Source organism: Rhinopithecus roxellana, chromosome 12, assembly GCF_007565055.1.
Source record: "Rhinopithecus roxellana isolate Shanxi Qingling chromosome 12, ASM756505v1, whole genome shotgun sequence".
NCBI lineage: Eukaryota > Metazoa > Chordata > Mammalia > Primates > Cercopithecidae > Rhinopithecus > Rhinopithecus roxellana.
This window is the reverse complement of record NC_044560.1, coordinates 22,978,557-22,999,650: the sequence shown is the minus strand read 5'-3', so window position 1 is coordinate 22,999,650 and position 21,094 is coordinate 22,978,557. Positions and strand designations below refer to the sequence as shown.

At 65.0% G+C, this 21,094-nt stretch overlaps 2 protein-coding genes across 6 annotated transcripts in view; one reads left to right on the top strand and one right to left on the bottom strand.

The window, feature by feature from the left end:
* Window positions 1-2,141, top strand: part of NOC2L (NOC2 like nucleolar associated transcriptional repressor) — a 15,897-nt gene extending 13,756 nt beyond the window's left edge. Inside the window, exons 16-19 of one of the 3 annotated variants that reach the window (XR_004060405.1) lie at window positions 14-127; window positions 644-780; window positions 1,162-1,275; window positions 1,558-2,141. Coding sequence is in view for 1 of the 3 variants with exons in the window: in XM_030942406.1 (XP_030798266.1) it covers window positions 14-127; window positions 644-794; window positions 1,162-1,275; window positions 1,558-1,664 (486 nt within the window). In the remaining 2 variants the exon portion in view is untranslated. Of the gene's footprint in view, window positions 1-13; window positions 128-643; window positions 795-1,161; window positions 1,291-1,557 lie in introns of all 3 variants that reach the window. The other 2 variants (XR_004060406.1, XM_030942406.1) reach the window with 2 other exon arrangements.
* Window positions 1,783-21,094, bottom strand: SAMD11 (sterile alpha motif domain containing 11). Of its 3 annotated transcripts, XM_030942403.1 has the most exons (15): window positions 20,067-21,094; window positions 18,915-19,006; window positions 14,663-14,844; window positions 13,931-13,981; window positions 10,127-10,251; window positions 7,174-7,263; window positions 6,899-7,039; window positions 6,260-6,358; window positions 5,045-5,207; window positions 4,100-4,215; window positions 3,876-3,954; window positions 3,295-3,806; window positions 2,958-3,082; window positions 2,541-2,651; window positions 1,783-2,443 (listed from the first exon to the last, which is right to left on the bottom strand). In XM_030942403.1, exons 1-15 carry the CDS (start codon window positions 20,581-20,583, stop codon window positions 2,198-2,200), a joined length of 2,649 nt encoding a protein of 882 aa, XP_030798263.1. In that variant the 5' UTR covers window positions 20,584-21,094; the 3' UTR covers window positions 1,783-2,197. The 3 variants fall into 3 exon arrangements, with proteins under 3 accessions (XP_030798263.1, XP_030798264.1, XP_030798265.1); XM_030942404.1 differs by lacking the exon at window positions 6,260-6,358; XM_030942405.1 differs by lacking the exon at window positions 6,260-6,358 and having other exon boundaries at window positions 6,899-7,036.

The following is a 21,094-nucleotide window of genomic DNA, read 5'->3' as shown; positions in this document are numbered from 1 at the left end:
CCCAACCCCCCAGGAAGCCTGGGAGAAGCTGACCCGGGAAGAGGGGACCCCCCTGACCTGGTACTACAGCCACTGGCGCAAGCTGCGTGACCGGGAGATCCAGCTGGAGATCAGTGGCAAAGAGCGGGTGCGGCTTGGCGAGGGGCTTGGGGTGTGGTGTGACTTGCTAGGTTTTCAGATCTAGCTCATGGACTATGACTTGAGACTTTGTGACCAGGGTGAGGGTTTGGAAACAGTGCCAGGCGGCCAGGGCAGTGCCCAGATGATTCAACTTGGAGAGGGGGTAGGTGTTGCAGAACTGACCAGAGCCAGGTGTTTCCAGAGAAGGGAAGCCCAGGGCTGCACTGGGTTGGGGAGGCCACACCCCCTCAGGCCTGATGGGCTGGGGGCTCTGGGCAGGTGGAGTGGCTGGACTGACCTCGTCACCCCGGCCGGCAGGTGAGGAGAAGCAGGAAGGGCTCTGCCTTTGACCTTGGACATGGGGTGGGTAACCTGGAGAATGGCTTTGTGCTGATTGGGGAACAGAGAGGGGACTAGAAATTGGCCACACGGTCTTGGTGGTGGGTCTGGCTATGCCTGGCCCAGCTGTGGCCGTCAGCCCCTGCCCTCTCCCACCTGAGCCCCTGGCTCTTTGGCCTTCCAGATGGAAGACCTGAACTTCCCTGAGATCAAACGAAGGAAGGTGGCTGACAGGAAGGATGAGGACAGGAAGGAATTTAAAGATCTCTTTGACCTGAACAGCTCTGAAGAGGACGACACCGAGGGCTTCTCAGGAGAGAGGTGGGACCTGTGTGGTGCTTCCAGGGGAAGGGTTGGCCTGGAGGGCCCTACTGGACTTCCCAGAGCCACAAGGGCCATCTGTACCCACCCTGCAGGGCTCACCCGTCTCTGGCTCGGCTGGGGCCAACCTCAGCGCTCCCAGGCTTCTGGTGCTAGTGCCTTCCCTCCTTGGAGTAAAGGCCTACTGGGAGTGGTAACCCTGTCCCCAGGCCTGTGACCTCCCAGTTCCTCCCCAGGGCTCCTCTCCACCTGCTTAAAGTCAGCGGAGGGAAGTGCGGGCATCCAGGCAGGGTTGTGAGCCTGGCCACCCTCCTGCCCCCGCTGGGACTTTGCTGGACCCTGTGGGTGGGAGTCACATGGGCTCTGCTCCTTGTTCCTCAGGGATACTGGGGCCCCTGAGCACTCCGCATGGGGTGGAAGAGGATGAGGACGACGAGAGGCTGGGGCCCCTGAGCACTCAGCATGGAGCGGAAGAGGATGAGGATGCCTCTGAGGGTGAATGGTCTTGGGGTGAGGGGGTGTGGCCCTGTGATCCCATCTGGCGGGAGGGAGGGCAGAGCATAACCGGGGCGGGGAGGCAAGCGGGGGGGCTCGGGGCCAGGCTTTCCCCTCCCTGGGGAGGCCAGGCCAAATGCTCTATTCTCTCTGGCTTTGGCAGCCAGCAACAGTGGCAGGGCTAAATTAATTAGTGCCGTGATTAATTAGTGATGAGTAACCTCCAAGGCTGGCTTCTTCCTGATAAAGCAGAATTTATGTAGCCTCCATCTCTCCCCACAGATGGAGACCCAGACGCAGAGGTGGGGCTGGCCCCTGGGGAGCTGCAGCAGCTGGCCCAGGGGCCGGAGGACGAGCTGGAGGCTCTGCAGCTCTCAGAAGAGGACTAAGGCAGCCCATCTGGGGGCCTGTGGGGGTTGCCGTGCTGGTGGCCAATGTTCCCACCTCTCTGGCAGTCAGGCCCAGAGGCTGGCGTCTCTGCAGCTGGGGGAGGCAGTAGACAGGGTACAGGCTCTATTTATTTTTCAGCATGGAAGACCAAACGTACTGAGAGCTGCGCTGGGCTGGCGTGGCTGCTGAAGCCCCACAGCTCTGGACTGAAGTCAGCTCCGCAGGGGAGATGACCCTGCTGTCAGGAGACTAGACCAATCCTGGTTCCAGGGGGAGGCCTGCAGACCCCTGGCCCCTTCCACCCCTTCCACCACCTCTGCCCTCCATCTGCACACCTCGTCCGCACCAGGCTCTACAGTTACTCCCCCAAGTCTTTGGAAATTGCTTCCTTTTCTTTGAAGTCACATTTTCCTTCAAAATTTTTTGTTTTGCATCCAAAACCAAAAGAAATAAAGCTGTGGGAGGCAGGGCCATTGTACTGAGTGGTGGCTCCTGCAGATTTGTGTGGCCCCACCCCGTACCCTCGGCCACCTCAACACAGAGGCTGGGAAGGGTCAGGAGCCCCTGGAAGTAGAGCCAAAGTCCCATTCTCCTGCTTGGGTGAAGCTCGACCAGCAAGGGTGTGGCCCCCTCCATACGGGGATGTGGCCGTCTTGGGGGACAAGGGCTGCTCTCCTGTGCCAAGTTCTCGCTCCGGGGCCCGCAGGGTTGGTGGCTGCAGTGGCAGAGCCACAGGGAAGCTGGCCATGTAGAAGACTCGGCCCAGGCGCCTGGCCACCTGCAGAGAGATGGCCTGGTGGGGGCTGGCGCACACCCACCCAGAGCTTTGCCCAGCTGTGGTCTGGAGATCCTGACCTCACTCCCCCGCACCTCACCTGGGCCCGGATCTTAAGGGCGGGCCCCAGCTTCAGCCCCATAGTGCTCAGCAGGTGCTCCTCCGTCAGCAGTGGCAGGGTCTCCCCGTCGATCCCCTGCTCCCTGAAGACCTGGAAGAGAGAGGGTGGGTCAGGACCCGGGTGCCTGCTTCATTCTCCAGCCCAGAAAAGCCAAGGAGAGCTGTTTGTGCAGCTCACAGAAATTTGTTTTTAAATGATCTGTTGGGTTTGAGTCGGTGTCAGGCAGAAGACACCTGGCAAAAAAAGGTGGGGTTCACAGTCCTGTCCCTGCCACGCACTGCTTTTAGGGAGGGAGAGGACGTCGGGGAATAGCCCTACCCCACCATCCTTTCCAGGGAAGTAGTGAGTGTCAGCCAGCTCCAGTCCTGCCCTGGGGAATGGGGACCCCCCCCTTACCCGAGTGTACTCTCCGCAGCCAGACAGGCCCCCCACGAAGTTGCAGACATCATCCACGGTCCATTTGCTGACGTCCTCGGGGGCTGGGGCCTCCTCCCCATCCACGGAGAGTCCCCCTACGGCGCCTAAGTTGTGTGGCACGTTACTAGAGCTCTGGCTGGCTTTCCAATACCCCCCCACCCGTCTCCTGACCTTCGTGTGCCCCAACTGCTCAGGTGTGGGATGGGAGCCTAAGTGGGATTTTCCTCCCCACGGCCCCCCCTCCCCCAAGACCCTTCCACAGGCGGCCTGCCAGTCCTGTGGCCTCTGGAAGGATCTAGAGTGTGGGGGTGCCCACCTGTGTGAAAGTAGGGGCTGACGGCATAGGGGAAGCCCAGGGGCAGCGGAGGGGGCAGTGTGGACCCTGAGAAAAGCCCCTTCCCCTCGGCGCCGGCCCCTCCAGCTGGAGCTTGGCCCGGAGTGGGCCCCCGGCACCCAGCAGCTGCCGCCTCGGGGTCCTCTCCGTCCGAGTCTTTGGGGGGCTCGTCCTCCGAACCATCTTGTGCCCAGAGCCTAGCCCCCGTCATCTCTTTGGACTCGCTGGGCCGGGCCGAGGCAGAGCCGGGACCCCCTTTCCGGGGGGCTCGCCGGGCAGAGTCCCGGGACGGGGTGGGGGGTCCGGAGCCCGGGGGCCCCTGGGGGGGCAGGGCCAGCAATGGCGCCGCGCCGTGGTTCAGCACCAGCAGGGCCCCGCGCCGCTGCAGCTCCTCGGCGCCGTCGTTGGGGCGCAGGGCGGCCTCGGGCGCCAGCAGCTGTGGGCGCGCGCCCTCCAGCTCCTTCTGCCGCAGGAGGTCGGCGGGCAGCTCCAGCCTGGGACGGGGCAGACGCGGGTCAGCCGCCTCCCGGGCTGCGCGGGCCCGCCCGCCTCCCCGCACCTACCGGGCCAGGTTTTGCTTCCGCAGGAGCTCCTGCTGCCGGGCGAACATCTCCGCCTGGGCTGGGGGCAGGAAGCCGTAGCCTGGTGGGGAGGGGACAACGCGGGGTCGGGGGGTCCGAGTCCGCCCTTTGCAGCCCCTACCCCGTCCGTCTCGGCTCCGACCGGGGCAGGGACGGTCCGCGGAACTCCGCGCGGGATCCCAAGGGACGCGCACCCACCTCCTCACCTGGGGTCTGGCACAGAGCCGAGGGCACCCCCAGGAAGGGGGGCCTGAGGTGGGGGCCCAGGGCGATGTGAGGAGCATTCTGGGGCGACAGCAAGGGGGGCGGCTGCGGCAGCTCCCTGTGGACGGCAGCGCAATGAGCGGCGCCCCCCGCCCCCGTTCCCGTAAAGGCCCCGGCGCCCCTCCCCCGCCGCCTCCGCTAATTGCCGGCCCCGCGGGCGGTCGATCCGTAGCTCGTTACGGCCCAGGTCGCGCGCCATCCCCGCCCCCGCCGGCGGCGCCAATTAATCTCGGCGGCGGCGCGGAGGCGCTGACCCGGCGGGCGGCGGCGGCTGCAGCGGTAATTACTGCGCGGGGCGCCGGCCCCGCCTGCTCCCCTCCCCTGCGGACCCGAGCGGCGGGGGAAGCGGGGGCGTCATTAGCCGCAATCCGGGCGGCGGTGGAGGCAGCTGCAGACGCCGGGCTCAGAGGCGGGGCGGGGACTCGGTCTTCAGGCGGCCCCTCCCTTCTCCAGGACCCCCGCCCCCGCCCCGCCTTGTCTCCTGGACCCCAGAAACCCGGGTCTGTGCCGGAGGCCTTGTCTGTGCCGCGAACAGATCCGGCGCCGGCGTCTGAATTTGAGCGCCAGCCAGGTCCCCCTCCGCCTCCAGCTCTGAGTCCTCTGGCCAACCCCTCCCGACTGACCCCGGGGTTCCAGACTTGGAGCTCTCCCCTTCTCTGGCTTCTCCTCCAGGGAACCCCCTGACCGGCCTCAGCCCCTCTTACGCACCCCAGTGGCGCCCTCAACACTGCAGCCCAGAGCGGTGTCACCCACGAAACGCTCTGCCCGGACCCGAACCTAGACCTGCACACAGTGCTTGGCACACTCGGGGCGCGTGCTGGTGGCTGAGAGTGTGGGGTGCGGGTCGTACCCCAGACACAAGAAGAGAACGGCAGCCACCCCAGTACCTCTCCGAGAAGGACGGGGCGACAGCTGGGGCGGCGCCCTCCCGGTGCTGAGCCAGGCCCTGCTTCCGACGCTGACCTGCCGTGGAGGAGGGCAGGTGGGCTTCCAGGCCACCGGGGCCCCTCAGAGCTGAAGCTGCCACCTCCTGCCGGACCCTCAGGAGATCTGGGTGGGGGACAACAGCAGTGACCCCCCGGCTATTCGCCCCCCTTCCCCAGCCCGCGCCTAGCGTAGAACACCAAGGTGGGGAAGTAACCACACCACTCGGCCGTGTGCGGCCCCTGGGCTGGTTTCGGGCACGGGGCAGGAAGATGGGCGGCCACAGGGCCGAGGCGGCAGACAAGATGCGGGGCGGGGAAATGTCGGGAAACGCTCTTGCCCGAAGGGGAGTCGGGAGCCTGAAGGCCTCTGGCCTGGGAGGCGGTGAGCCTCGCGGGGAGGGGGCTGTGCAGAGGTCCCGAGGACACAGCGCCTGCGGGGCAGCGGGAGAGTCCAGGAGAGCCAGCCAGGCGCGGACCGCCCAGGAGACCCCCCTCCTCGGTGGGAGGCAAGAAAATCTGGGCTCCCCGTGGTAGACACGGCTGGCCAGAGCTTGTCACAACGGCAGGGCAGCGCCCGTGCACGCAGGCCACACTAGCGCAGGGGTCGCCCAGTCCCGGCTGCGCAGAGTCACTGTCCCGCGTGGCCACACTCGCCCCAATGCGCACGCGGCGCCCGCGTCTAAGGCGCCGCCTCCCAGGTCTCTCGTCCTCTCCCTCCCGCCCAGGCCCGGGCCTCCCGAGTCCCCGCAGCCCCCACTGTGCAGGCTCCGCCAGCTCCACCGCCGCCTGTTTATAAATTAATTACCCGAAAGCGGAGGTGGGTCCCGCCCCGGGCCGGGTGCCAGCCCGCAGAGCCCAGCCGGCGCGGCCGCCCGCATCGATCCCAGCGGGGCCCAGCGCCCCCGCGCTCGCGGCCCGGGTTATTTACGGCCGGCTCCGCGGCGGGGCGGGGGCGGCGGCGCGGCCTGATTGACAGCGCGCTCCCCGGCGGCCGGCGCCCCCTCCCCCGCGCGGCCAGCAGAGCGGCCCCAGGCAGAGCAGGGAAAGCAATTAAAAAGGAGGATTTTTAAATTATTAACATTTGGTGAATTATTCAGGCCCTTGGTGCCTGAGCTGCCCTGGGGGACTGTGCCTGGTGTGAGGAATCCTGCCTCCTTTCCCGGCGCCCCCACCCACCTCTAGCCCGAAAAGCCAAGCTCCCCTGCCAGGCGGGCGGCTGGGGCCTGGGAGGCTGAGTGCAGCGGGCAGGAGGTCCGACTGCATCCCGGAGTGACCCTGGAGAACGTCATGAGGTGGGGTGGACAGGGTCAGAGCCGACCCGAGGGCAGGGGCAGCCCCTCCAGCTGGGTGGGGTCTCTTCAGCACTTGGGGAGTCCTGATGGCAAAATGCCCACTGCACCCAGCCGGGCCGTCCTGCTCACTGCCCCTCCCCAGGCTCCCGGGGCAGGCATCTGGCAGGTCAGCGTCCCCCAGCTGGAGACAACTCACAGACCACAGGGTCCAGGAGCTTGCTCTCCTGGGGGGGTGCTGCTGAAATGCCCACCGTCCACCCTCACCTGGGTCCGCCCCATACTCCATTTCTCCATATATAAAATGGGAGTCACCCATGAGCCTGGGGACCTGGGGGACATGGAGGTGTGGCCCGCCCTAGGGGGCATGGGGCAGGACGTGTGGCAGAGGGGACCTCCAGGGACCTGCATCCACCCTGGCCTTGGTGTCAGCAGAGCCTCAGCAACAGGAATGGCCGAGCACACGTAGGTGCGGAGGTGATAAGGGCTCATTCCTGGGGGGGATCATGCCAGGGTGGGTCCTCACCGTGGCTGGGGAGGCCCAGGTGGTAGAGGCGCTGAGGGTCCTCAAAGGTGCTGGCCTCGCTCAGCGCCGACATGAGCCGACGGTAGTGGTCCTCCGGGGCCATGCTGGGCCCCAGCTCTGGCGGCAGCAGCAGTGCTTCTACTGGGGAGGACCCGGGGTGAGAGGCTTCTCCAGGCACTGCCGAGGAACACCCCCTCTAGAGCCCCTGCTTGAGGTCCAGGGGACCCTCGGGGACTGCCCCCTCCCCTGGTGACCTGTAAGAGACACGTTCTTACCTTGGGGGGATTCGCTTCGTGCCCTCTTCTCTGAAGAGCAGTCGCTGCTGATATGGGGGGAGCGGCCCAGCCTCTTGCCCAAGAGGTCACCTGCGGGAGGGTAGTGAGTGCCCACCTGCATCTCAAGGAATGGAAGGGGGACCCAGCCCCTGCTCCAGCTCAGCCTGGACAGCACCCACCATCTCTCAGGGGGCCCTTGGTTCTGGTGAGTACAGGCCTGCCCAGCCCTGGGAGCCCCAGCCTTCAGTGCAGAGGACATCACACCTGGCTGTGGTGGGGCAGGGGCACAGGGGAGCCCTGACACTGGCCTTGGTGCTGGTGCGTGTGTGCAGAAGAGATCCACAGCAGGCACCCGGCTGTCCCACCCGCCAGCCTAGCTTCTTGTGCAGTTAATGTGGCCCCCGTCATCCCCCTGGAGGAGAATAAAAAGCTTTTGATTTGACTGGGTACCACCTTTCCCTCCTGGACAGGGGTGAGGGCGGGCTGTGCAGCATCACATGCCAGCGTGGGGTAGGACAAGCCAGGAAGGACCTCACACTTGACCTCTTCCTGCACTGTGAGTCACTGGGCTGTGGGCCCCCCAGGCCACCTTGAGGCCCCTCCACTCCCAGGCCTCCTACTTGGTCATACCCATCCCTGCCCCTAGAAGGCCCAAGTCCTCCTCTCTGGCCCAGTCCTGCCTGAGCTAGCACCCTGGTGTGGCTGTCACGCCCTGTTCACCTGCCCAGCCAGGCTCTGGGCTCTTGGGGTGCACCTCCCAGTAGCCTCACCCACCTCCTCAGCCAGGAGGCCAGCCCAGCAGGTGGCAGAGGGGAGGCCCACGCCAGGCCCAGCCCACTCTCCTGAGGTCCTCCCTTGGGTCCTGCCGACCACACGCATTCCAGACCATACCATCCACGTACCCATCACCGACCTACCCCAAGTTCATCCCAAGCCCCTGACTCCATGCCCTGGGGGTCTCCCGGGCCAGCCAGTGCCTCCGACTCTGGCCCCTCCTCATCCTCATGAAGCCTCTAGGTGGGTGGGGTAAGGGGCCACCCCCCTGTGACCCAAGACCTCCATGAGGCCTAGGCAGTGGGGCTCCCAAGCCCGTCCGCCCGCAAGCCCTGCCGTCAGCTCCAGGCCTAATTCTTTTTTCTTATTCCCTTAATCTGTCATTTTTATCAGGCTGGGGAAGTGCGGCGGCCACACCGATCAATCCCACATTACAGCTGACAGAGCAGTGCTAATAACTTATTGATCCTGGCCCGGCCGCTATCAGGCCTGGCCCCAGAGAGAGGGTCAGTCCCATGGCCTGGTCCAGGGTCCCCATCCCAGTGACAGATTGGGCGGCTGGACCCCGTGGGCGGCGGGGGGCAGCTGGCCACGCACGGATCCAGGGACATGCCAGAGCTCAGTGGGCTGGGAGGGGTTGGGCCGAGGCTGGAGGAGTCTGGCTCTTTTCCACACCTGCTGCCTGGCCCACCATGCACATGCCCTCAGGGCTAGCACGGCCTCTCACCTCCTGACAATCAGTTTTCCATTTTACACGTGGAAACTCCCCTTTCCGTTCATGTGGGGGGCTAAGGCCTCCTCATAGCCTGGGGGAGGTGACTGGGTGGGGGAGTCCAGGAGAAGGGGGCCTGCCAGGAGACCGCAGGAAGGCCGATGAGGCCACGCGCACTCCTCACTCGTGGACCCCGGCGGTCTCACAGAGGCAGATGCAGGACCTGCTCTGAGTCCCTCACAGCCCAGGGCCGAGGGAGGTGCAGCTCAGCGGGAGGGCCCGGGCTGGGAACAGCACAGATGTGTGGTTCCTGGGGTCACAGGAAGGGAGAAGAGGTGAATGCCCCTCCAAGAGGAAGCTCCAGGGAGCGGGCCAGGCCCTGACACGGAGTGTGCGTGGGAGACGTGGACACGGGTCACCGGACACACGAGGCCCTGTAGAGCCCAGGAGCCCGGAAGTGCATGAACACGCCCTGACTCCATGGGTGAGACCTGCCGGGCAGCCCCCATCACGTGCACCCCACAGGACCTCAGACACACACATGCCTGCACACGCACACACGTGTACCTGAGGAGGTCTCCCTGTGTGAGGGCACGGGGGAGGGCCTGCTGGCTCAGAATATCTCAATCACTGTGGGGCTCCCTCAGCTCTGCCAATCGATGGGGCAATTAGATTTTATCAACTGCCTCTCAGCTGTCCTCCACGTGGCATCACCCAGTCCCACAAAGGCATTCCCAGGCGCACAGAACGCGGACGGGGGACCCAGATGGGGGCGGGCCTCCCCCACCCCACCTTCCCAAGAGATGCAGGCCCTGCTGGGAACACCCCTGCCCAGGGTCCACAGGGCCTCAGGATTGACCTCCTCCTTTCATGGCCTGCCCTGGGGCTGAGACTCTGCTGTGCCCCTCTCTACAGCAGTGCCCTCTGAGGGGGGCCTGGGTCCCCAAACTGCCCCCTCCCTCTGAGGTCCTGTGCCAGGTTCCCCTTATCCCCCCACAACTGTGACCAGGCAGCAGCACCTCCCTCAGGCACCGGATCTCTTCCCTCCCAGAACCCCTTCCCTCCGGGACCCCTTCCTTCCCGGAGCCCTAGGAGGCGGGACCCGTCAGGCGTGCGCTGCGCGGTTGTCTGTGGCAGTGAGTGCATTCCTCCAGGGTGTGCATTTCTGAACCTCTGAGGCCACGCCTACGTCTGCCCTGTGAAGAGGGGGTGGCAGGGCCCCCGGCCACTCCAAGCCCACCCCAGTGGCAGCCACAGCGGAGGCAGCCACAGCGGAGCCACCGCCTCTGCCTCCTGTCTGCCCCGCTGGCTGGGATTAACACAATTACCATCACATGCAGCCCCGGGGGACAGGCCGCTCCTCCTGCCTCTCTGGCTGCCTGCCAAGGCTGCTGGTGCTGAGTGGAGACGCCACTGTCCTCTGGCCCCACAGCCCCAGCCCGCCCTCAGGCCCCCTGTGCTCCTCACCTGCAGGTCCCAGGCCAATCTCCAGGCTGCCTCTCTGGAATTCACAGCGGCTCTGATGCTCAGGCATCACGAGGTGGCGGCTGCGGTGGATGCTGGATATGAGGGTGGGAAGGTTGCTGTCCTGGCTGCGGAATGAGACCGGGAAAGGCTGACCCCGTGGGCAGCTGCGAGAGGCTGTGCCCACACCTCGGCATGTGGCCCATGATGCCCCTGTGTGCACACCCACGGAGCAAGCCAAAGCGACACAGAACCTGGCACTGGGACCCCACTGCTGCTCCAGGGAGCGTCTGTGTGGAGCACCAGCGGCTCTGCCTTCACGCCCTCCGGAGGGAATCGCACTGTTACCTCACTCCCTGCCTCAAAGGGGGTCGAGGGGCCCACCAGGCAGAGGGACCCCGCACGGGAAGAGGCCGATCTGCACGGGAAGAGGCCGATCTGCACAGGGGCAGTCCTGCAGGACAGGCCCCAGGAGAGAACAAGCCACATGCGAGCTGCCAGCCCCTTGGTCATGAATTTCGGTGAAAACTTGCAACCATCCCTGACCCCCGGTTTCTGCACACGAGGAAACTGAGGCCCAGAGCACAGTCCTGTGGCTGATGAGATGTGCCCCACGCACACAGAGCACCAGCAGACACATGCAGCTTGCACCAGGCACCAGGGCTGTGTGCTCTGACCTCCCGCTATCCCCCAAGCAGGTGTGGGCTTGGAATCAACATGCATTTAACTCTTTTGTTCCCTCATTTCTCCTCTTCTTGCTAATTCAGCCAAATCCCACATCCACAGAGTCCCAGAGAGCAATGGGAGGAGCTGTGTGGAACACAGCTCTCCACCCCTTCCCGGTTCCATGAGCCTCTCCCCAGGTCAGCAGAGAAGGGGCTCAGGGTCCAGGCGACGCTCCCCGAGTAGCACTCCTGCAGCACAGCCCCTGCCCACCTGTAACGGAGCAGCCTCCTGGCGCAGTGACCTGGGAGCCAACCCTAAACCTCGTTAAATAGCCCCCAGCCCCCCTGACCTGGGCTGGCTGGAGCTGGGCTAATCCAGGGCTGCCCCTAAGCCGAGCACCAAAGACTCCCAGGCTGGGCTCTCAAGCTTTCCAGGAGACCCAGATGCCGGCTCTCTCCCCACCCCCACCGGCCCCCAGTGGGAACGCAAGCCCCCCCGGCACACAGGAGGGCAGCTGGGTGGGAGTAAGTACTTTATGGGATTAATCGGCAGCGAGTCTCATCCCTTCCATGATCCTAATCGATGCGGGGGTGTCAGGAGAGGACTGCTGGCCTCAGCATGGAGTGGGGGCCAAGGGCTGGCCTGGCAGCAGCCACAGCTGCCGGGGAGTTCTCCCTCGGGGTCCCCCCTCTGGTGCCCCCGGGACGCCTGCAGGAGGAGAACTAGCTTCCCAGAGACTCCAGAGGGTGGGGGCTGGCTGTGAGCCCTGAGCCTGGCGCCCAGAAGGAAAGTGAGGGAGGGCCTGACAGCTGGGTGGAGGGACTGTGTCTGGGCAGTGGCACCTGGTGGGGAACTGGGTGCCACCTGCCCTCCCCACTCCTGGTCTCTACCTTGGAGTTTGCTCCCGAGGCTCTGACACAGCCTGGCCTGGCCCAGCCCCTGAAAACCTGTTGTAGTCACTTGGCCACTCAGTGAGCCAGTTATGCCAGTTTTATGTAAAGAAACACGCCCTGGACATCCCAGAGTGGAGACGCAGGAACCTGGCCCGGGGCACATCAGCACATGGTCCTCGAACCACAGAATGCCCTCTGCACCCTCCTTCGCACAAGGGACAAAGTCCCTGAGGGTCTCTGTGGTGGGGCCGGGCCGCAGGTCAGGAGGTGGGGAAGCTGAGAGAAGCAGTCAGGGCCACGGCAGGAGGTGCAAGAAGGAGAGGGTGAGGGGGAGGCCAGAGCCTGGCAGGTGTGACCCCAGCTCCCCAGGCAGGGGCCTCCCACCACCGCCCCTCAGTGATCACCACACAGTCCAGCCCTTGCCCATTTTTCCACCAGCTCAGGGGCCCAGGAGAGAGGGGCCAAGCCCCCGCCTGCAAACAATGGCTTGAGGAGCATCTGCCAGCCCTGGTTCCTGAGGCAGAGGAGGATGGCCTGGGGCTCTGCTGGCTCCAAAAGGCAGGTGATCACTGCAGAGCCAGCCAGACAGAGGGACAGGGATGGAAGGACAGACGGACAGATGGGTGGAGACTAATGGATGGGAGCAAATGAACACACAGATGGAGGTGGCCTGGCAGTGTGTTCTGTGGGAGCCTGCAGAGGCAGATGGACCCAGGGACAGGCCGAAAGAAACACAGACACGGCCTGGGGCCAGTGTGGCCGCTGGGTTCAGGGACCACCACCCACTCTGACCAGACACCAGGGTCAGGTCAACAGACCGGGGCTTTAGTCCACTCAGGCGTGCTGCACCTTCTCCTTCGGGGACCCCGGCACGCCCTCCCCTCTGACCGAAATCTCGCCCTTGGGAGATTCAGAAACTCATTCTAGTCCCTTCTAGGGCCCATGCAGGATGGAAGACCTGGCCTCCTCCTAGCACACCCCAGGCTGCCAGCCGTCAGTGCTGCTGAGGGTCGCTGTATTCCCGAGGCCAGGCGGACGGAGGAGGGGATTGCAGGCAGGAGGAGCCGTTACTGGAGCGGGGGGAACTGCGGCTGGGTTTCCCTACGGGCCTCACTGACAAATTTATTCTGTAGTGTCCCAAGTAAAAGCCTCATAAAATGTCATCAATGTTCATGACAGTTCATAAAAATGATCAGTTGAGCTGGCAACCCCAAAATGAGGTGGAAATAAGTTTAAAGATGTTTTTATTGTAATTCGGCTCTGAGATTCAGACATTCTCAGAGACATAAATAACACATCTGGCGTGGAGCCAGGACATGCAGGTCCCCTGGGCCCTCACAGCTCTGGCCCCGGGAAGCTGGCTTTGCGGTGGACACCCCCTTCCCACCTTGCTGCCCTGGAAGCCACAGGGTAAGACCTGACCCCCCTGACAGAATCCACAGCTGGGCTCTGTTCACAGACTGACCACCCACTTCCCCCTGGAGCCAGGAACTTGGGTCCCCCAACTGCCTTGACCTCTTCCCTGGGGCTCTTCATTTTTATCTCCTTCCCACATCCTGGAATCGCACCCCCTACTATCCTGCTTCCCCAGCCTGAATCCAATCCCCCGTCTGCCAGGAGGGCCTCCAGAGGGACCTTCTCCAAACACACACCTGGTCATTGCCCCGCTCAAGAACTTCCAGTGGCTCCCCGCCTAGAGGACAGCGCCCACAGGCCCAGCATCCGCGAGCCTTCAGCATCCAACTGAGCCATAGCTGCCAGGTTCACTCCTCCTCCCTCCTACATGCTCTTCCCTGTTCCTCCACTCTCTGCAGCCATCCCCTCACCTTAGTGAGCTCCTACACATCCTTCAAGGCCCCACTCACACACCATTCTCACCTCCTGGTGGGTCTCTACCAGGGTGGGAAAGGGGAGGTGACAGCCTCATTTTTGGGCTCAAATGGCCAGTCTCACATGGGAGGATGTACTCTAACTCTAAGGGTGGGCTACCCAGAACTCACACCTGTGCTGCTGCCAACATCTACCTCTGACTGGGCCTGGGGCCCTTCAGTCTCAACTGGGTGCAACACTGTCTGCCTCCCGGGCTGGGGGACAACCTTGCAGCACACATCAAACCTGGCAGACAGCCAGCCAGCATCAGCTCACGCTGAGACAGGGGACAGCAGACAGCAAGCCACGGGCAGGGGTGGGAGGGAGGGAGGGAGGGGAGTCACGGCCCCCTCTTATGCACGCACAGCACGGCTCCTACCTGCAGGACGTCTCTCGGAACGAGATGTTCAGGTCCCAGTGGGTGTGGACTCTGCAGGAAGGGAAGCAGAAGGTCCACGTTGCTCTGGAGGCCCCTGACCCCAGCCTCAGGACAGCAGACCTGTCTCAGGTCAGTGCCCTGCTGGGCCACACAGCCCTGGGCAGTGAATAAGGGCGGCTGCCGTGCCCAGCACCATCTGCTACTGGCTCAGCGTGCTGGGGTCTCCTACCAGGAGAGGCCCATGGGCCAGTTCCTGGTCTCAGCAGACACAGATGTCAGGAAGAACAGAACCGAGGCCCCTTCTCCCTCCGGCTTGTTGCACTCAGAGGAGCCCTCACATTCTGCAGCAGGTAGGGGGCCGAGGCTGCTTCTGCACAGTCAGTCATGAGCCTGAATGGAGCTCCTTGTTGCTGGAGCTGCTCTGGCCAGACTGGGACCCGGTCAGCAGGGGTAGCTGGAGCGTCGGCCCAGGCAGGTGCAGACCTCTGGGTCCCAACTGCTGCCAACCTGCCTCCTGCAAGTGAGCGCTGCAGAGCAGATGTGGGAGGGGACACCAGACAGGGCAGATGAGGAAACAGCTCCTGCCTGCGACCCACACAGGACCCCAAAAAGACTAGCATCCGAGGGAAGTGTGGGAGGCCAGTGTGGACGCTCTCATCTGAGCAGCTGAAGGCCGGAAGCTCCAGCCCCATCTGAGCCTTGTGCCTTCCTGTCCGGCCCTGGTCCAAGTACCTTCTCTTCATGATACGGATGTGAGGGCCATTCTCCTGCTTCAAGCCTGGCCGCCGCCCACAGGTGGGACCACTCCCGTCGCTGTCACCATCGCTGGCAGAGAAGCTGGGAGTCCGCTCCTTCTTCAGGCTCCGGGCAGCAGGCAGAGCGACTGTCCTCTTGTCTGCCAGCCGCCCCCGGTTCTGGTGGGGCAGGACAGGAAGGTGAGGCTGGACTGGGCCGTTCCGTCTCCCGGGGGTCTGCCCTGGCCTCGCACCCCAGGCCCAGCCCCAGGCACAGTGGAGGTGCCCTCGGAGCAGCCATCCTCCCTCCACCCGCCTCCAGGATGGGCCTGGGGCCAGCAAGAGCCACAGCTGGCCAGAGACCCAGAGGAGAGCTGACAGACGGGGCCTCAGTTGGACATCCCCCTACAGACGGCGCCCACTGGCTCAGCCCTCCTCTGCCCGACCCTACTACAGCCCTTGAGAATGCTGGAGGGTCCTGGCCAACTCCAGGGCGAGTTGGGGCCCCCGTCCCGGGCTTGTGTGCACCTCACTCCCAGCTCCCTTCTTAGGGCCCCCGCGTGTCTCCTGGGATCTGCTTGTGGCCTGGGGCTAGTTCTAGTGGACGTGCACTCAAGTGCACATTACCTCCGTGTATCTGCCTGCCAATCCCACCCATATTTTGTGAACCTTCTGCCCCACCACACCCTGCCACCGACACCAATGTTGACAAGCGAATGCCCTTTTCTGTTTCATCAGCGCCACGCACAGCCCAGCTCAGGGGCAGCTGCAGCCGGGCGCAAGGCAACTGGCAACTGTCTGAGCTGAACCCTCACAGACTGCAGGCCTGGGGCTCACAGGTCACCAGACGACAAGCCCTGACCAGCCCAGGTCCTCTGTTCCACCAGCCCTGCCTGGCATTTTTCACATGGCTTCTTCCTCTCTCCCTTGCACCCACGGAACGAGTGTGTGGAGCGGTGGGTGCCTCGGGTGGGAGCAGACAAGCCTGGCATGGTCCCTGCAGAGCACAGCCGAGCCCCAAGCTCACGCACACATGCGGCGGACACGCCCGTACCACCCTGCACAGCACACTCGCTCTGGCCCAGCCCCAGGCACTTCTGGACTCCTCCAGTGCTTTTAGGTCCTGCCACCCCCAGGGGAAAAAGGAAAGTTATTGATTATTTTCCAGTGGGCGGGAGGCTTTTTAAAATGTAATAACAGGCTGCTGGCTCCAGGAGGTGGCAGAGCCCTTGATAGCATCTAACTAACTCCCTCTCCTCCATTCAGTCACCAGGGCCTCCTTGGACTTCCTCCCTCCCGATGCCAAAACACAGCCCGGAGCTTGGGGATGAAGGTGTTAGGAGAGTGTCCTCCTCAGACCTAGAACCACCATCACCTTCAAACACACAGCCCCAGCACCAGCTCAGTTTGGGCAGTGCCCCTCCTCAAGGGTCTGGAAGCTGGAGCATCCCCCAACCCAGCTGGAAGCCGCCGTCCCAGAGCCACGTCTCCCCTCACCGGCCACTGGGCCTGCGCTGAGTCCCCTCCTTTCTCTCCACAACAGCTCAGTGGGAAAACCCAGCACTGTTGGGCGGGGGTGGGTCATGGGGTCCAAGGCCCCTGCTAAGACCCTGCCCTGGCACTGGGCTGCCCCCAACACCAATGACCACAGCGTGCGGCCAAGGCTGTAGGTGCAGTGCCTGTCTGCCCAGGCCTCTGTGTGTCAGCTGGAGCTCAGGGCTCGCTTCAACAGCCACAGCCTGTCCGGAGTGTGCTGTGCTGGGAAGTCTCACTCAGCTCTGCCATTCTGCAGCCCAAGCACCAGGGCTTAGAGGCTCTGACAGCCTCTCCTCTCCCACCTCCCTTCTTTTTTCTTTTTTTGAGACGGAGTCTCGCTCTGTCGCCCAGGCTGGAGTGCAGTGGCGCGATCTCAGCTCACTGCAAGCTCCGCCTCCCGGGTTCACGCCATTCTCCTGCCTCAGTCTCCTGAGTAACTGGGACTACAGGCGCCGCCACCACGCCCGGCTAATTTTTTGTATTTTTAGTAGAGACGGGGTTTCACCGTGTTAGCCAGGATGGTCTCGATCTCCTGACCTCATGATCCGCCCGCCTCGGCCTCCCAAAGTGCTGAGATTACAGGCGTGAGCCACCGCGCCCGGCCTCCCACCTCCCTTCTTTTGAGAAGACACAATGCTTTTCTCTCTGCTTCTTGTCTGTGGGATGGGGAAGAGAGGGAAGCAAGGACCCGAAGACTGCCCCTTGGAAGGAGGCCAGGGCTGGCTGGCTGGGAATGGAGCCCAGGCTGTATGCCAGCCTCAGCCCCGTGATGCACAGAGTTGGGCGTGGGGACACACTGGCACCCCAGCCACACCCCAAGGCACCTGGAGGGCAAGTCTGGGGTGGCTGATGGGGGTGCTGAGGACCAGGACAGCTTCCCTGGCACCCGCCCTGCCCAAGGACAGAACATACCTCCTCCACACTACAGACCTCGGCCAGCCCACCCCAGTCCCACAGCACACAGATCTGAAAACTCAGCCTCTGACAGTACCTCCTCTCGGGAGGTGCTTGGCCTGCAGGGCCCCTGTACAGGGTCCCCAAGGCACATACACACTCATATTCTGCCCTGGAGTTTCCGTGACCATGAGGTGCACATACCTGTGGACCTGGCATGGGGTTTGGGGAGACAGCCTCTGAGTGAGAAACGTGGGGGTTGGAAAGAAGGGGCCCCTGGAGCTGCTTCCTAGGGGAAGGGTGTGGGACAGGCCTGGGAGGGACTGGCAGAGGCAGGCCTAGATCTGAGCTGTCCCTCACGCAGGGCAGCAACCTGGGAGCCCCAGGTGCGCGGGCATCTCCTGGCTGTGGCCCTGGGTTGGGGAAGAGATGCACGCCCATTGAAGCAGTGTCAGAAAAGACTGATGCTGGGCTCAGGCTGCCTGCTCCCCACTCCTGTGGGAGGCCTCAAGGGGGCGGCTCCCATCCAAACAGAGACCCAAGGCTAGCCAGTGGGCTGCCCAGAGGAGCCCTCTCCAGCACCAGCTGCTTGAAAGGAGGGAACTGGACCTCTTGCCCTGGGTAGGTCTGTGACAGCAGGCAGGGGGCTGCCAGCTGTCTGCACACTTGCCTGGAAACTCTGTTAACTGCCTGCCTGTGCATGCAGATCCGTGTCGGACTGTGTGTCAGGTGGGCACATGGGTGAAGTGCAGCTGTGTCCCCTTCCCCTGCCCAAATGCTGTATGTCTGAGGGACCAGCTGTCTTCACAGGTATGTCTGCAGCCTCCCAGCGCTCAGGCTACCAAGCACTAGCGGCTCACAGGCCCCTGGGGTATCCCCTCCCCCATCCTACCTCATGCCCAAAGCAGGCAAGCAGAGGTGGGCCACTCAGGCCACTTTGCACCTCTGCCTCTCCTACCCTTTCCTGGAAGAAGGGGCTCCTGAGTGTACCAGGAATTGCAGCCCCTACCCCCAGCAGCCATGGCCCTAATTGGCTCCAAATTGGTCCTTCCCAATAGGCAATCTTCATTTTCACATCAATTCTCCAACCCTCACTGCCCAACTAGGGGGCTGGAGGCTGGGTGGGGGGTGCAGGTGCCTCCCCGAGCAGAAGGGAGCTCCCAGCAACCCAGTCTCTCCTGCCTGCTCCCTCAGTGAGGGTGTCCATAGCTGTCTACCCTGGGTTGGGGCCTTGAACCAGGCTCCAGCTCCAGTTCTCCGGACACCAAAGGCCCACACTGCAAAGACTGTCCCTGGCTAGCCTCTGTGTCCCTAGGACACACTTAGACATCCAGGCCCTTGCACCCTGGCGTTCAGCACCCCAGAGACACAAGTCACTCACACCTAAGCCTGTAGCTCCCCAAAATGCTGTCATACCCAGAATCACACCTCATCAGCTGGGCCAGAGAACACGGTGACTCCCAAGCTGTGACAGGGCACGGTGCCAGGCCCATGTTGAATTACTCCTCCCAGAGACAAGACCCTGACCCAGGACTCGAGGAGAAGCAGCTCCAGGGCACCCAAGGGGAGGCTCTAGGACAGGCTCGGCTCCCCCACCCACCCCTCTCCACACTGGGAGGGGCTCGGGTGCTCAAGGACTCCTCCCCCTGTCCAGGTACAAGGGCTGGGAGAACGCGAAGTAAAGCCCCTTCCCTCTGCCCTGCGAAGGCTCCCTCCAGCACACCCACAGGGGTGAGGTGAGGACTCTCGATCCTGAAAACCACAGGGACAAGCTCCGCAGGGGGAGTAACTCCCAGCCCCAACCGAGCCCCGCATCTCACCACCGGGGAGGATATTCGGCAGCCCGGGCAGTCGCAGATCGGAGGATGCACCTGCAGGATCCCCTTGGACATAAGCGTCTTCAGACTCTTCCCTGCGAGCAGAGGCGAGGCAGACCCTGTGAGGGCGCGGCACGCTTCTGGGCGCAGTCGGCGGCAGGGCCAGTACCCGCTTCCCGTCTCCTGGGCGAAATACACCCCGACCCCCACACCCACCTCGGCCCGACTTCCCAGCCCGCTTCCCGCCCCACCCTCGCGAACGCGGCAGGGATCTGCTGGGCTCTGCAACTCCAGCCCGGGAGCAGCGCCCTCCCCCGACGAAGGGCCTGGGCGTCCCCACCCGGCGCCCCTCCTCCCGCGCTCCACCCTTTCCCCGGTCCCGAGGGAGCCGCCGGCCGGGCCCAGAAAGGCTGAGTCCCGGAGCGGTGAGCGGCGCCGTCGGGACCCTCGGCCTGCGCGGCAGGAGGCGGCGGCCACCGCGGAGCCACGCACCGCTCAGGTCTCGAACTTTTTAACTCCTCGCGGCGCCTGGCGCTCACCTCGCCCCGTGTCCCGGCTCGGGCGCCCCCGCGTCGCACCCTTTGGGCCAGGCGCCCGCAGGCGCCAAAACAGGCTGCGTGTCCCGGCACCGCCGCTCGGGCTCCGCGCGCGCCCCCGCCCCGCCCCGCCCCGCAGCCTCCCGCGCCGCGCGCTCGCACCCGGCCGCACGTGCGCCCCTCCACGCCCCCCAACCCGGGGCTCCGCGCCCTCCCTACCCGCCTCCTGCTGGCTCTCTAGAGTTCCCATAAACTTGTTTTGGGCCTTAAGGCCCAGGAGCCTTGCAGAGACCTTCCGAGTGGAGAGGGCGGCCCGCGAGCCCCAAGCGCTGTGGCCCAAGCTGGAGGGAGGTGCAGCGGTGGGCGCTCTGCCCGGGTCCACCGAGGCCTCCGCGCGCGGCGGGTGTGTCCCCGCGCAGCCCTGGAGCTGCAGCGCCCCCTCGGCCGAGCCGGAGGCTCCCGGGTGTCCGAGTCGGGTAGGGGGTGGGATCGGGGCCCGCAAGTCCCCGGGGAGCGAAGGGAGGGACGGCAGCGGCCCGCGCCCCCACGGGTGTCAGAGTCGGGTTGGGGTGGGGTCGGGGCCCGCGGGTCCCGGCAGCGAAGGGAGGGGCGGCGGCACCTTTGTGGCGGATGCTGCGCTTCCAGTCCTTGGCCGTCTCGCGGCCGCTGACGAACTGGAACTCGTTGGGCGTGAGCCACTCGCCGCGGTGGCGGATGGACGGGCCCTTGCTGCCCTGGCAGAGTTTGCGCACGTAGAGCAGCGCGCGGTTGGCGCCGCACTCCACCTCGATGCACGGCTCGCCGTTGTCCAGCAGCGGCTGGAAATCCGGGGCCGCGGCCGCGGTGGCCGAGAAGCGCTCGAGGGCCAGCGGGTCCCTGGGCAGGTGCAAGTGCGGGGCGGCCTCGTGCAGGCTGAGGTAGGCGCGCGGGGGGCGGAGCGGCGGGGCCAGCAGAGCCTCGTAGCCGGCGGCCGAGGCGGGCAAAGAGGCGGCCGGGGGGAGGGCCGCCGCCGCGGGCAGTGGCGCCAGGTAGCCCGGCAGCGGCGGCAGCGGCAGCGCGGCCAGGGTCGGGTGGAACGTGGCCAGAGCCAGGGCCAGGTCCTCGCGGCCCGGGAACTCCTTCTTGACGGCCGGCATGGCGCCCTGGTGGCTTCGCAGCCCCGCTCTCCGCCGGCGGCAGCAACTTATCCCGGCCCGGGCTGGAGTTGGGTCGCGGGGACCGGGGAGGCGCCTGGCCGCGCGCCCACCCCGTCCGCTACTGCGCCCCGGCGCCTGCAGCCGCCGCCTCCGCGCCGCCCGCCAGGCCTCCCCGGACTGCTGCCCAGCCGGCCGGCGGGGCCTCGGCGGCCCGAGACATGGAGCTGCCGGAGCTGCTATCGATCCCGGATGGACTCGCCGAGCGCCGCAGCTCCCGGGCCTTGGGGCTCCGCGGGGCGTCCGGAGTCCCGCGTCCCGGCCACCTGCGCCCGCGCCCGGGGAAGACGCGCGCCCGGCTCGCCGACCCACCCTCCAGGCCGAGCCCGGCAGCGAGGAGTCGCGGAGTCACCGCCCCGCCCGGGGGTCCCCAGCCCCCGCCCCGCCGCCCGGGCCGCGTCAGCCGTGCACCCGCGTCCACTGGCGCGCGCCCGCCCGGCGGGGACTTGGGAGA